The 14,149-nt window shown below is 41.4% G+C and overlaps 1 protein-coding gene across 6 annotated transcripts in view; it reads right to left on the bottom strand.

Annotated features, from left to right (window-relative positions):
- Nucleotides 1-13,402, bottom strand: part of arhgap12b (Rho GTPase activating protein 12b) — a 75,397-nt gene extending 61,995 nt beyond the window's left edge. For 3 of the 6 annotated variants that reach the window (XM_042510425.2, XM_042510426.2, XM_042510427.2), the window contains exons 1-2: nt 13,196-13,399; nt 7,488-8,254 (exon numbers count right to left, since the gene is read on the bottom strand). In XM_042510425.2, coding sequence (XP_042366359.1) covers nt 7,488-8,162 — 675 coding nt within the window. In that variant the 5' untranslated portion in view covers nt 8,163-8,254; nt 13,196-13,399. Of the gene's footprint in view, nt 1-7,487; nt 8,255-13,195 lie in introns of all 6 variants that reach the window. The other 3 variants (XM_088071735.1, XM_088071736.1, XM_088071737.1) reach the window with 2 other exon arrangements.
- Nucleotides 13,403-14,149: the final 747 nt, after the last annotated feature.

Below are 14,149 nucleotides of genomic sequence, written 5' to 3'. Positions count from 1 at the left end.
CCTGTGAAGACGTTTCTGTGAAAGAAGACATGTTACACAGGAAGGAGGCTTATTTTAGGGGAGTGACTGATCTGGCTTGTAATCTCAGAGAATTAGTGGTTTTATTATTAACATGCAGTGTTACTTAACAGATAACGCGTGGAAATTGTGAAAGAAAAGGATGGCCCCTCAGCGGCTGACACCTTGCTTGGGTGTGTGATTGTGTAGTGTGATTGCGGAGTAAAGACAGGAGTGGGGGGGGGGCAGCTCTCAAGGTCTTTCTAATCAGACAGTGAGTTAGTGCAGGGCGGCCTGCTGGCTCCACGGTGCAAAGCCACAGACACAAACACATCCAGGGCCACCACATCTTCCCCTCAGTGACACATCTCAAAAAAAGAAAACAACAATCTGGCCTCTCACACAACCCCACACAGCAGCCTTCATCCATTCATTAACTCCCTGAGCTTTGGAGAAAAAAGGAGCCATTTCCCATCAAAAAGACAAGTCTCGACTTTCGCCAATTCTTAGGAAGATATGAGTAAAAGTACTCCAAAATAACCCCACTCAAAATAACTTTCTTTGTGGCCATTGAGGAACTATGTGGTCATGTTTTTCTCTTGAATCTTTCAACAGGCAACACAGCAGCGTCTTACAGAGTAGCTTAACCCTTTGAAACCTGGAGAAAAAGAAATGTTTTGCAAACAAGAAATAAGCAGATTTAGAAACTTATTTTTAAGCTAGGGAAAAATATCCAGTGGAAAAAAAGAAGAAATATTGGGAAAAACTGTATTTCTAATTATCATAACTACATATTTTAAACTGTCTGACAGAATTTTAAATATTTTTAAGTGCTTTTTCCAGGTATGTTTCATGTTTGTTTTGTTGTAAAATTTGTTTAAGAAACATTTGACTAATTGCATTAATTAGTAGATTTAGAGAATTGCTTTTTTCGAATCATTGTAATTAGATATTTAAAATTATGTTACATAAATATATCAACGTTAAGCACTTTTTTCGCCTAGTCTAGTTTGTTTTTTTGTTTTGTAACTAATTTTCAGGTATTTTTCTTCTATTTATTTATTTATTTTACTAGTTTCTTGCTAATTTTGGGGTAATTTCTTCTTTAGTTGCTCATTGCCTTCCTCCCACATTTTTGAAAAAAAATCAAGCCAATTTGCTCAGGTTTCAAAGGGTTAAACACAAAAAGTTAAGTGAAAAACAGGCTTTTAAATCATTCGGTTTGCCACATTCTTTTAAGAAAATAAATGCTCTATGCCCGGCTGTTGAGAAGTGAGGAAAAGAGGTTTATTTTGCCAATCCCTTAAGAGCATAGGAGCTGTGCTTTTGGGGGCTAACTAAGTAGGATTCAGAAGAATGGCTGTGTGACCAAAAACCCAAGCAACCTCTCAAGGTACTGAGGAGGCGGGGGAGAGGACCATCGCGCTCTGCTGCCGCCGGAGCCCCAGAGATAAGCAAATTACATACGGAAAGCATGGAGAGACACAGAGGCGTTAATCATCACCCCCGAGATCAAATCTAATCAATTAGAGGTGGCCAGCTGGCACCCGAGCGGAGGCATGTCAGCGACAAATCCGTCTAACAGATCCATCCATCTAGACATCCGCCCATTCAGCCAGCAGCCCCTTCACAGAGGTGAGGTGTGAGGAGGAGCTGTTTGTGGAGGGGAGGCTGAAAGTGAACTGTTTTGGGGGATGAATAACAGGAAAATTTGCAAGTAGGCACTAGAGGAAAATGAAATAGTATCTTTATTTTATCTAGAGTTAGAGGGGCAAGAAGTTATACATCAAGTTCAGTTTACTGTCACAAGGAGTACCGCTACCAAAAATAGTTGTTTTCTGCCGGGAGTTTCTACATTCAGAGAAAATAACAATGACGACATCCTCATTCTTTTTTTCTTTTCAATAGATCAGTCCCTCCAAGATTCTTCAAGCTTTTTTGGGATTGTTGCAGCCCAAAATTCACAATTTCATGGCAGCTTTTCTAAAAAAAAAAACAAAAAACTGCAGTGCTTGTCCCCAGTTTAAGATTATTTTTTAGGGCTTTTTATTGACAATGCAACTTAAAAGTAACATGATAGAGGGAAGAAAGAGGGGATGGCATGCAGCTAGGGGCCACAGGTCAGATTCGAACCCAAAACACTGCCAAGGACTCGGCCTGTGCAGGGTGCACCCTTTACCGGGTGAGCTAGAGGTCGCCCTGTTGCAATGTTGCAGACTTTTCCTTAGCAATGCTGCAAAGGCAACAATCAGTGCATAATGAACCAATCTTCTCCACAGCCTTACAGTTTGGTTCAGTCACCAAAATTTAACTGCAAATTTGACCAAACATTTTCCTGTTTCCCGTGTCTTTCACCAATCATTGCAGTAATGTCACCAAACTTACCGTGTTATTTCTGGTTGTGAAGATGCAGAAATGTTTTGCACAGTTTGTAAAGTGGTAGTGGAAAACAAACACTCTGTAAAACGACTGAAAAACTGAAATAATTCACAAATTCAGAAAAAATGTGCTTTTATTATCACTTTTATTATCACTATCAATTGCAGGAGCAGGTGAAAACTGCAAAAATATTTGCAATTTTATGAAATATGTATTAAAAATCAAATGCTATATGTTCCAGTGATAATAAAAGCATTAAAAGCATAGCATAAAAGCAATAAATTCATTTTTCTGAATTTGTGATTTATTTCAGTTTTTCAGTCATTTTACAGAGTGTTTGCGTTCCACTACCACATTACAAACTGTGCAAAACATTTCTGCATCTTCACAACCAGAAATAACACGGTAAGTCTGGTGACATTACTGCAATGATTGGTGAAAGACACGGGAAACGGGAAAATGTTTGGTCAAATTTGCAGTTAAATTTTGGTGACTGGACCAAACTGTAAGGCTGTGGAGAAGATTGGTTCATTATGCACTGATTGTTGCCTTTGCAACATATCAAGGCAGCTGATTGATAGTTTTCACTTTGAAAAATGTTCTACATAATTACTGACACATTTTCATCACTACACTTAACCTCATATTATGAGTAGTACTATAATTATTGCTCAAGGCCTAATGGCTTTTGCAGTCCGATGCACCTGCAGAGCAGCCGCCCACTCCTCTGTGTTAGTCTCAGTTTTAACTGTAAGCCTCATGTTTTAGTGTCTTTGCCAGCATCTACCACGATGCACACAGTAAAAGAAATAAAAAGAGTGAGTTAAAATCATAGTTAAATTGTATAATCCCAACACATTATGGATAGCTCCTGCACTGTTTTGATCAGACTAAGCAGCATAACAGGAAGCGAGGCCAGGGTCTGGTCTAACCGAGATTCACCTCTCTTGTCAGAGTTAGGAGCACTGTAGTGGTGAGCAGAAATGAGGGTGCAACAGTTTATCATGCCACTCTACCTGCATCCCTTACAATTAGGTTTACTTTTACAGCCAGTCTGCAATTTGAAGGGGGACAGAGAAGCCATCCCTCTCTGTTCAGGTTTAGACCCAGACACTCTTGTGAAGAGAAGATTCTTAGTTCTCTCTAATAAAACAAGCAAAAAATACAAATGTAGTAGATAAATATTAATAAATAATAAATAAATAAAATGGAAACTCTAAATATTCACCAAAATGCATCACATAACATAGTGTAACTGAGCCAGGAGTTTGAGAAAAGGGCCCTTTAAGTTTGCATTGAGGTAGCTGCAAAGAAACATGGCAGAGGCCATTCGCTTCGTAAACTGGAGGTGCATGCTGTCTCATGGGGGCCTTCCCCGAGTTAAAAACACATAGAGCTTGGAAGCAGGAAGACAAGAAAATATGTCTGAAGAATGACGGCCTATTTGACAAACTATTTAACTTACACAGTTAGTAACAGATCTCACATGACAATATTCAGAACTGAACTTGGATTCATTTTTTATGAAAAGCCCTTTTAATTCTTTTGATCTGTGAACCCTTACAGACTGCACCACTATAAATAATCGAGCAATATAGACAAATTTGGACTTTAGGACCGCTTGAATGGTAAAGAGCACTTATTTGTTATTATGTTCAATGAAACAGACCGTACCCCTGTTAATAATTAACAAATGGCATTCTGCTTACAACAACTGGATATGATTTCCATGTTTCATGTTTTCCAGTTGTAAAATGTCCTACTTAGTGCAAGCTATATCGTGTTCACTATTTTTCAATAACTAAATCAAAGGGGATTCTTATCAGCTTTTTGTTTATACAGTAGTTAAAAATACAACAAACAAATCAGATGTTTTCTTAAACCCTGCTGGATCCCACGATTGATCATTGCAGCTACACACGATGTGGACAAATGTTTAGAATTTAAAATAATTTTCCATGGGTTTGCACAAGATAACAATGGTCTCAGAAAAAAAAGATGCACAAAACATCTTAAATTTTCCATCAAATGTAAAGCATCATATAGCTGCAATAACATACTGAAACAAGCAATTATAAAATTTAAAAACGTATTATTACTAAGCATTGTGGAAATCTGCAAAGCTAAAACCAGGGTTCAAGAGGTTAAATATCAGTATCTGACCCAAGAAATGTAGTATCAATCAGGCTCTAATGAGCACTTATAAGTCTTCAAAATCAATTTTAAAAATACAGCAGAAAATGCCACAAAATGATCCTCTCTTGCAGGCCTAGTGTGTCTGCGCCCGAGCAATGACAGGAAGCAGTGGAAGTAGGGGAGTTAAAAGAATTGGGTTTTTGCAGGTCATTCACTTGCCTGGCAACAGGCCAAACGGGACAAACTAACACAACATCACAAAGGCACAAAGAGCAAGGGAGTGGGTTCCACCTGCCCCGGCCACCACAGACAGCCCTCAGCTTCACAGGGAGTTTCAGCTGAATCCTGTCTGCTGTCTGTTCCTTATCCGCCCCTCCAGCATAACTGTAGCCTGACAAAAAACACTCCTTAGAGCTGCCCATGCAAATGTAAATGGCCGAGAGTGAAATGTGTGTTTATTTTGGCCCGTGTGATTTGACAAGCGTGAAATTAATTCAAAAAGGTTGGTGAAGGCAGGCGGCGACACAGAAAACAACCCTTTTTCCCGCCTTGATGGGGGCTTTTGAGGGATGTCAATTCCGACCCACAAACCATTTAGCCGCCCTGCGAGCGCAGCTCTGAAGTTGTAAACGGTGTTAGTGTGCCTCCATTCTCACTCTCCCTTCTCTCACATGGCGCATCACACATGGCATTCACACTCGCGCAGTGGTCCCCACGGCGGGCCGACTAGGGGCTACAGACTGATCCTCGGCTGATATGACCTAGTTTCCATTCAAGCCTGTCTCTCTTTGTTCACTCCATGGTGGAGGAGGCTGCTGCAGCCTGTGGAACAAAGGACACAAGCAGCACTTGGGAGCCCTCAAACAAGCTGACCCTGCCCAGATACAGACACCCCGAAAATGGCTCGCAAAGAGCAGTGCTGCTTGGACTCCCACTGTCTGGAAATCTCCTTTTTTTAAACTTTGATCTACCTCTGCTGCAGACGTGGGAGGATAAGCCCCAGTTCCTGCAGCCTTCCACCCATGCTCCCATTCTCCTGGCACAGACTGATGAGACTGATATCATGGAAGTGGGAGAAGGCCTGAGTTATCAATCTAATGGCAGCGGGGACAGGGGGGAGGGAGAGAACTTATTTTATGTTTTCGTTAGGCGGTAGTGGGAAGTTGAGCTGCGTTTCCATCAAACGCTTTTGGTATAGTTCCTTTGGAACCAAAAGTAACACCTCAACCATGTACCTAGAGCCTAGATAACCTAGACTGTGCTCCTACTCTGCAGACTGGGTTGTTGTCATTTATATAAATATCAAATTTGTGCATTGACTCTTTGTCAGGCAAGAGTGGTTAAGTGCTGCTGGAGCGCACAGAAATGATACTCAGCCATGTTTCTTCTTCCAAGTGAGGATTAAAATATATGCAATTCATATAATTTGGATGCAAATAATATACATTTTTAAAACACTTGAAGATCCACTCATTAGTTAGCTAATTAGCAGTTAGCCCAGTGAATGTGTCTTTTTTTCAGTCTACAGCTGCTTTTAGAGGCTGAAAATCATTCTTTCATTTTCTGGTTCTAGTTAACCCATGTATGTAAAATTTGTCACAGTATGAACGGTGGTTAAACCAGCCACAACTCAGCTCTGAGCACAGGGTGTTGATTCTCTACTGACCAATGAACAGACTGCATGTTTTTAGCTCCACCTTTTAGTACTGGATCAGTGTGCTAAGTACCCTAAGCAGAGGGCCAAAATGTGGACAGTTCCAAAAGCTACTAAAAGGTACCATCCACAACTTTGCACAATGGAAATACCGAAAGATACACGGGCCATAACTGAGCCAAACTGACCTGCTGGTGGAAGAGCCCCATGAGGGTCCCTGCAGCAGGAGTGGATCCCTACATACAGCTAATTCACTGTGAACAGACACCTTGCAGAGATAATCTGCCTCAAAGAATTAGTTGTGGGTTTAATAATACCTTTGCACGCATTCCGGTAGTACAAGGACATCAGCAAGTTTAAAAAGCACACACAACCAAGCAGTTGTGTCTGGCATTCCCTTGTATTAAATGTACCTGAAGACTCAATTACAGAACCCTCCATTTAACAGCGAAGCTGTGAACACACCATTTAGTCTTTAATGACCCAACTGCTACAGCACCTCCACCCCAAAAAAGGCACATCTGTACAAGCCAGACAAATTATGCTTCAAGGGCAACAGCAGCATTTTAATAAGGACCTGCGACTGTTGCTGGTTTCGTCAAATCTGCCAAATGAGGCACAAAATTGTTTGAGGTAGAGCGGTGCAGAAGGCTGATGAATGAATGCAGCTCTGCAAGAGACGGCAAGGGAAGAACGTGCAATCTCTGCACACCCAATATCACAGAATCTGATGAGGACAAGGGCGGTTATCTGCAGCCAGCCCAGGAGAGAAAAAATGAGCACATGGAGGGAAATAAACCAGGGAGAATGGAAGAAAAGGAAAGGAACGTGAGGCACAATTGAGGGTACAAAGACAGACAAAACCAATGGTGCTAAAGCAGCAGAAACAGAACTAAAGGGCCTATTATGTATTGTGTTCTGTGCCCCTACAAACTGTGGCATTTTTGCTCCATTTTGAACCCCCTGAAACCTGTTCAAATTGGCCTGGTTTCTTTAGAAAACATGGAAAGAATAAGCAATTTAAAAATAAATGACCCAGATATTATCAAGAACTTATTAATATAGTGTTCTGGACATCTTTCCCTAGCTTTTAGAACATTTTCTAAATCTACTAATTTGTTGCAATTTGAAAGACATTTCTTGCTGAGCTGCTCTGCTCATTACATTTTCTCCATGTTTTTGAAAGAATTCAAACCAATTTTGCAACAGTGATGTTTGCAACAGGTTTCAGAGGTTTAAAACACTAAAGCATGCACAAAAGCAAAACTCCCAAATAGATCCCTGAGGGACGCTGTTTTTAAAAGAGTAAGTAGCACCTTACCTGCATGTGTTCTGTTGAGCTGCTGCTCAGCTCGTCCCCGGACTCGGAGTCGTTATGAAGCTTGTTCAACCGATCCCCAGGCAACTCGCTCGGCGGGGACGTCTTGTCACTGTCTGGACTTTTGCTGTGGTTGTTCCCCACCTTGAGCGGAGGTGAGTCTGCCCGTGTCCTTGGCAACGTGGAATTGTTGGCATGGTGGTGGTTGTTGTTGTTGTGAAGAAGCACCAGTTCGGCTACCACTTTGCAGTGATGTGGACTCATGTTCTGGTTAGCATCCTTGGACAGAACAGGCGGTGTGACGCGGTCAGAGGATGGCGACGGGGTGGAGGAGGGCGACGGACGCCCGAAGCTGGACATTTCCGGCTGGGCTCTGTTGAGGTTTTCATTTGAAGCCCTGCAGATATCCAAAACAGTTGGCTTTGCCCTCAACGTTGGCTTCTGTGGGGGCATGAGCGCCCGGCGCACCTCCCTGACGTACTGCGCCGGCACATAAAAAGCCTTTGTTCCCTCCTCCTTCCTCACTTGCCACCAGTCCTCGTTGGTCTTCTTCACCAGCATGTAGCACTCTCCCTGGCGGATGGTCACCATTTTGTCTTTGGCCTTGTACTCGTAGTCGTACTCCACCTCGATGTAGATCTGGCCCGGGGCGATGGACAGCCCCTCCCTGTCAGCCATGGTTGCCGGAACAAGCACTTGAACTCTGATCTCAGCTGCTCAGCGACTGAGGCCTGGAGGGCTCCTCATGTCTGACTGCGGGAACTGCTGGACTGCAGGAGTTTACACAGACAGAGGACAGGAGTTTTTTCAGTTAAATGTCACAAGCTGTATTTTTAACCTTTAGCAAGCTCAGAGACATGAACATACACCCACCAAACCACACAAAAACATGCTCCCGTTTCATCGTACAAAGCTCCAAGTCCGTCACACCTCACCGAACTACTCACCTGATTACCACAACCACAAAGTGCTACTGCTGTAACACACTCGCATTATGATGTCATCTACTACAAGGACTTACTCAATTTGTGAGTCGAGTTAAGAGCACCACATGACAACTCCTCCCTCTGATCATCAAAAACCACAACACACAGTCAACACTGATTGCTCTGGTAACTGACACCAGTGCTAAGGATATCCAGCCCTGTAACCTGATCGCCCTCTGCGGAGCTAAAGGTGATGACAACATGACCCTGCGTGCGATCCAGTGACTACAATGACTCCCCGGAGCGTACATTCCCTCAGAGACTGCATCCAAAAATAAAGTGTCGATTCAAAGAGTTCGCCTCTGCAGTTCGGCATCATAATTCATTAATGCGGCTACAAGACACAGTCAGAAACCTTTAAAAAGCTTCGGGTGATCCTCTCCATTTATTATACACAGTGTGAGTCAGAGGACAGCTGGGCCGCCGCCATTCCTGCAGGGTTTGTTTTGGGATGTCATTGATCTGTCTGTCAGAGGCAGTGGTGGAATGTCACCAAGTAAATTTACTCAAGTGCTGTACTGAATTACAAATTTCAGGTACTTTACTGGATTATTTTCTTTTCGTGTCAATTTAAACTTACTCCACTACATTTCAGAGGGAAACACTGAATTTTTTACTACACTTTTTTCACCTGACAGATGTAGTTACTTTACAGATTAAGATTTTGCATAAAAAAACATTAGGAGTTTTATAAATTATGATGTTTTGTTATAAATGAAATTACCAAACAGTTAATACAAGTACAGCTGCAAAGATTAGTTGATTAATCAATTAGTCTATTGACACAAAATTAATGCCAAATACTTTGATAAACATTTAAGTCTTTTTCTTCTGTCTTTTTTTATATAAATATTTTTGAGTTTCTCTTTTTTTTAATAATTTTGAGTTTGGGGGTGTTTTTTTTTTAAATTTTTTGTTTGTTTGTTTTGTTTTTTTTATATATATAATTTTGAGTGCTGGGGTGTTTTTAATTAAAAAGGTTTTCGGCATGTTTTTCTATTGTTTTTGAATAGTTCCGAATTTTTACATTTTCCTTCATTGGGTATTTTCACTTTTAATACTTTACACTTTTTTCCTGAATATACTTACTTTAACTCAACTGCAATTTTTTAGTGCAGCACTTTCACTTGTAACCAAGTATTTCTACAGTGTGGTACTTTTACTTAAGTAAAGGATCTGAATACCTCATCCACCACTGGTGAGAGTCTCTCTTCGTCAGTTAACCTAAATAAATACCAGGGCGCTCCCAAAGCAGAGGAGCTGCTACAGAGCTGCAGCTCCCCTCATATCAAATTCTCCCTCATCCTCCCTGAAATAGCAGCCGCCATGGACTGACATCCTGGAAGTGCAGGCGGTAAAAGCAGGTGCTTTTAGTGAGGCGTGAGAACACGCCGCTCAATCTATAAGAGGCCCATCCTTATGTAAAGGAATATGTACACACACTGAAGCTCAGACTGACAGATACGCACCCAGAATAGATTTACGGTGGCGAGAGCTGTCTGGGCCGGAGCGGGAGCCCCTGAGAGATGTCCATAATGGGCTTAAATTGTTTCTGTTTTATCTGTTTCAAAACCACACACACACACACACACAGTGTTACATCATACATAGTGTGTGTGCCGACAGCAGCCCAGTCCAGGCCTGTTCCGATACAAGCTGCAGCCATGATGTCAACGCACACGTGTCCCAGCCTTTATGAATGACTGTCTCACAAGGAACAGTCACTATCTGTTTCAATTTATGTATGCGTGTTGTAAATCAGTCGCAAATCCTCATGTGACCCCACCTCCAACGCCACGCAGACACCATCTACACATCACACCATCACTAGAGGTGCCAGAGACGCAGTCAGGAGTCTGTCAGAGCTTTAAGTCACGCACATGATAACAGCACTGTCACTGATGGTGCATGACAGCCGCTGTCCCGACCTTAGCACCGCAGCTTCACACTGCTACTGCACTGAAGTAAATATGGACTGTGTTTAGCTGTGTTCAAAGATAAATGATAAAACCTGTAATAAGTGATATGACAGTGCCAGAGTGTGAGAATGCCACGCTGTTAGTTTGTCCAAAGATAACTTTATCTGCTGGATTAACTATCCTCTTCATACTTAGTATCTGAAGATTAAGCCTCCCAAATATACACCAGTATAACCACACCACGTCCCACACAGTGTCAGAGAGCTGACTACTGAAGTGGCAAGCCAGAAAAAGCAAGCATATGATGAAATGATTCGGATGTGGAGTAACTTTGTCTTCTGGAGGCTTATCGAAACCTTTAAAAGCAGACTGAAGCTGGCTGGAGATCAAGCGTGACATCATTCACCTTTGCAGGGGCCCGCAGCTGAGTCACAAAAACTTACTGTTAACCATAAATTATACCTGACTCCACTGGCACAATACAGCAGAAATTTACAGCTCCACTCCCCCCCTCACCTCTCTCTCTTTCTCTCTCTCAGCTGCTGTGGAGTTCTGGCAGACGACCCGAGAGAGTAAATTTTGCTGCAATGGAATCGCCGCATGGTGTCAGAGGAAAGTGAAGTCTCAGAGGAGTGCGCCAGCCAACTTGTTGCTCTGTGGAGACTCAAAGGACGCCGCTCATGTTTAAAAAAGGCTTGGCACTGCAGTGACAGAACAACATTTATCTGTCTATATTAAACAAACCCCGCTGTATTTTTTTTTACTATTTAGGAATTGATCAATAGTTTCCAAAATAGGGCCCAAGGTGACAAAAACAGTATGATAGCTGTTTTTGATTAAATTGTAATGTGCATTATCATGGCATTTGTTGATGCTTTTTAAGCCAGATTTTATTTCACCCCAAATACAACAATTAAAAAGCTTTAAACTAACCCTTTGAAACTTTGAGTGACATCTCTTTTTGTGTGCTGCTTTCAGATGCCTTTTACAATTATTTAAACCTTTGAACCTCAAGCAAATTGGTGAAATCTCTCAAAAACATGGGAAAAAAAGGCAATGAGCTCTGTGATTAGAAATGTTGAATGTATTGCTAGAAATTAGTAGATTTAGAAAATTATTTCTTAAAAGCTAGGGAAAATGTCTTGGGGAAATGAGAAAGAAGCTGTGGAAAAATATCTAAGTAAAAAAATAAAAAGCTAGGGAAAAATATATAGGTGAAAAAAGAAAAAATTTGGGTAAAAATATTAAGATGGAAATTCTTTATTAAAAAGCTATGGAAAAATATCGAGGGCAAAAGGAAAAAAAGTTGGAGAGAACTATTTATAATTATCCCAATTACATATCAAAAATTATGTTATAGATTTTAATTGAATTTTAATTGGATTTTTAAAATTTAATGTATTTATTTATTTACTTTTTTAAAACTTTTTTCTACTAACTTTCAGGTAATTTCCTTGTACTTTTCACTAATTTCTTGCAAATTTTTAAGTCATGTCTCCTTTAATTTGATATAGCCTTTTCTCCATGTTTTTAAAAAAATCAAGTCAGTCTGTTCTGGTGTCAAAGGGCTAACATACTAACTTTTTTAAACTTCACTGTTTCACTTGATCTTTCACGTCAACCATTATGTAGATTTTGTTGCTGATATAGTTCATCTGCAGGCAGATATCTCAAGTTACAGAAAACCTCAACCAATAGAACTGATAACAGATGAGGTGACCATTATGGTGGAAAATATTAACTATGCTTGAGCCTCTTGCCAACCTGGCTTTGTAATGACATGCCTCTGTTGCATGACATGAAACATGTAGAAATTGGTGTCATGTGGTTAAAAAAACACACTTGTATGAATTGCAGTGTGGCAAAGCACTGTGTAGCATTCAAACTGGCACTAAACCAGGGGTGCAGCCGCAGAAAATGAAGGCATGCATGCATGCATTAACTCAGAGATCACGACCTGGGCTTTTGTCTGCATACATCTGCAGACCAGCCACTGTAGCAGCAAAACACCCTGAGACTCGGACTGCCTTTGTCCCTGTGCTGCTTCATTCAAAACAGATGTGGCCGAGCAGCATCCACTCCAACATGTGCTGCTGCTGCTCCTGCTGCTGCATTTCACTCCTTCTATGCGGCGCATTTGCTGCGTATGTGGCTCTGCGCTGCATGAAAACACTGTTCCTTTGTAACCATGCAATGTAAAAGCCCTGAAAACAAGCAGCTTGGGTCTGTAAACCGTGAGGGCTAAGCGGCCAGAGCATGCCTGGGGCGGGTGGCGGTGGTGAGGAGGGGGCATATAGGTGGGGGGCAGGGTCCCTTCCAGACCCGCAGACTGCAGAAATACAACACAAAGGAGTTTAATCCATGTGCATTCACAACAAAGGACTCGGACTCGACATCACAGAGGATTCCCAGGAGCGAGGGACGGGCAGGGACGTGCCTGCCGGAGAAAGCCCCCCCCCCGAAACGGGGACAAATTGGCCAAACACACCGCGAGAAAATAAGCTCACCAAATCAGTAGGTGCGTGCCACACAGGCTGATGCTATCACGTGGAATGTTAATTACCCAGCTGTTAAGACAAACCACAGCTAAAACAATGTCAATATCAACACTGTTTTATCAGAAGGAAACATTTGAGTGACAATTTCCCGAGGCTTCGTGCCCTGGACAAAAGCACTGCAGGTTCACTCAGATACAAACCCTCCGCTCTGCAACAGCGTGCATAGCAACAAAGTAACTCCGACAGAAGCCAATAGCCTCGCGCTGACCAGGCGACGGAAAAGACACAAAAAACAGAGACATACTGACCTTTAAAAACTCCAGTGGCGTGTCTCGGTGTTCTTCGTCGACCGTGGAGGTAGTTAGGAGCAACTTTTCCCACCTATTTCAGTGTCGGCTGCTCCAACTCAGTCCGCCGCAGACCTCCAGTCAGTGGGTCTGTTCGCAATCCCCCGCCTCTCCGCGCGCGGTCAAGTCTGCGGCGGCAACACGCGCAATATCCGGTCACATCCTTCAAAGTAAAGGCATTAATCGATGAACAGCTTAGCTGTTTTATTTGGGGGCTCGGAGCAGCTGAAAACAATTAATGAAATATAAAACAAAATGATGTGAGATAAAATGTATTTCTATCAAATTATCTACTTTTTATGGAAAGCATGTTGGTTATAATTTTCCATTTTTTTAACGTGTTGAAAGGGTTAACTTTCATTATTTCATGTAGTGTAGTTCTGTTGCTGATTATGATGATAATTTGTTTTAATTAATTAAAACATGAAGCAGTCTCAAAATGCTTATCCACAAGAACAAGAAAATCTATATCTATAGTATACTATGTGTTACTTTTTTATGGTCCCAAAATGATCCATTCATGCTGGCTCTGTAAGACTGCTGAAATACTTAAATACCTCTTGAGAATTAGCCTTTCTCTCCATCTCTCCCTCAACATATATATATATATATATATATATATATAGCATATTTATAAACTGAGAAAAGGTGGTGGGTATCTTACCTTTTCTTTTAGCAATTTTCAAAATGTCCAATTCTAGTAGTGAAGCAGTTGTTTAACAAAAAAATCCCTGTCATCATTCTTCATAACTGATAATAATAAGAGCTATTGTCAAACCATGAAACTATAGTACTCTCTACAACATTTACCGAATCAAAAAATGTCAGACAGATGCAACATTATATATTAGCCTATTACACATTTTAAAGTTATTGTCTCCATATTTGATCAAATGTTGCTATTGTTAAATACAA

Source organism: Plectropomus leopardus, chromosome 21 (genome assembly GCF_026936395.1).
Source record: "Plectropomus leopardus strain MGB_pleo_1.0 chromosome 21, ASM2693639v1, whole genome shotgun sequence".
Taxonomy (NCBI): domain Eukaryota; kingdom Metazoa; phylum Chordata; class Actinopteri; order Perciformes; family Serranidae; genus Plectropomus; species Plectropomus leopardus.
Note: the sequence above shows the minus strand (reverse complement) of the source record. Positions and strands in the feature narration are given on the sequence as shown.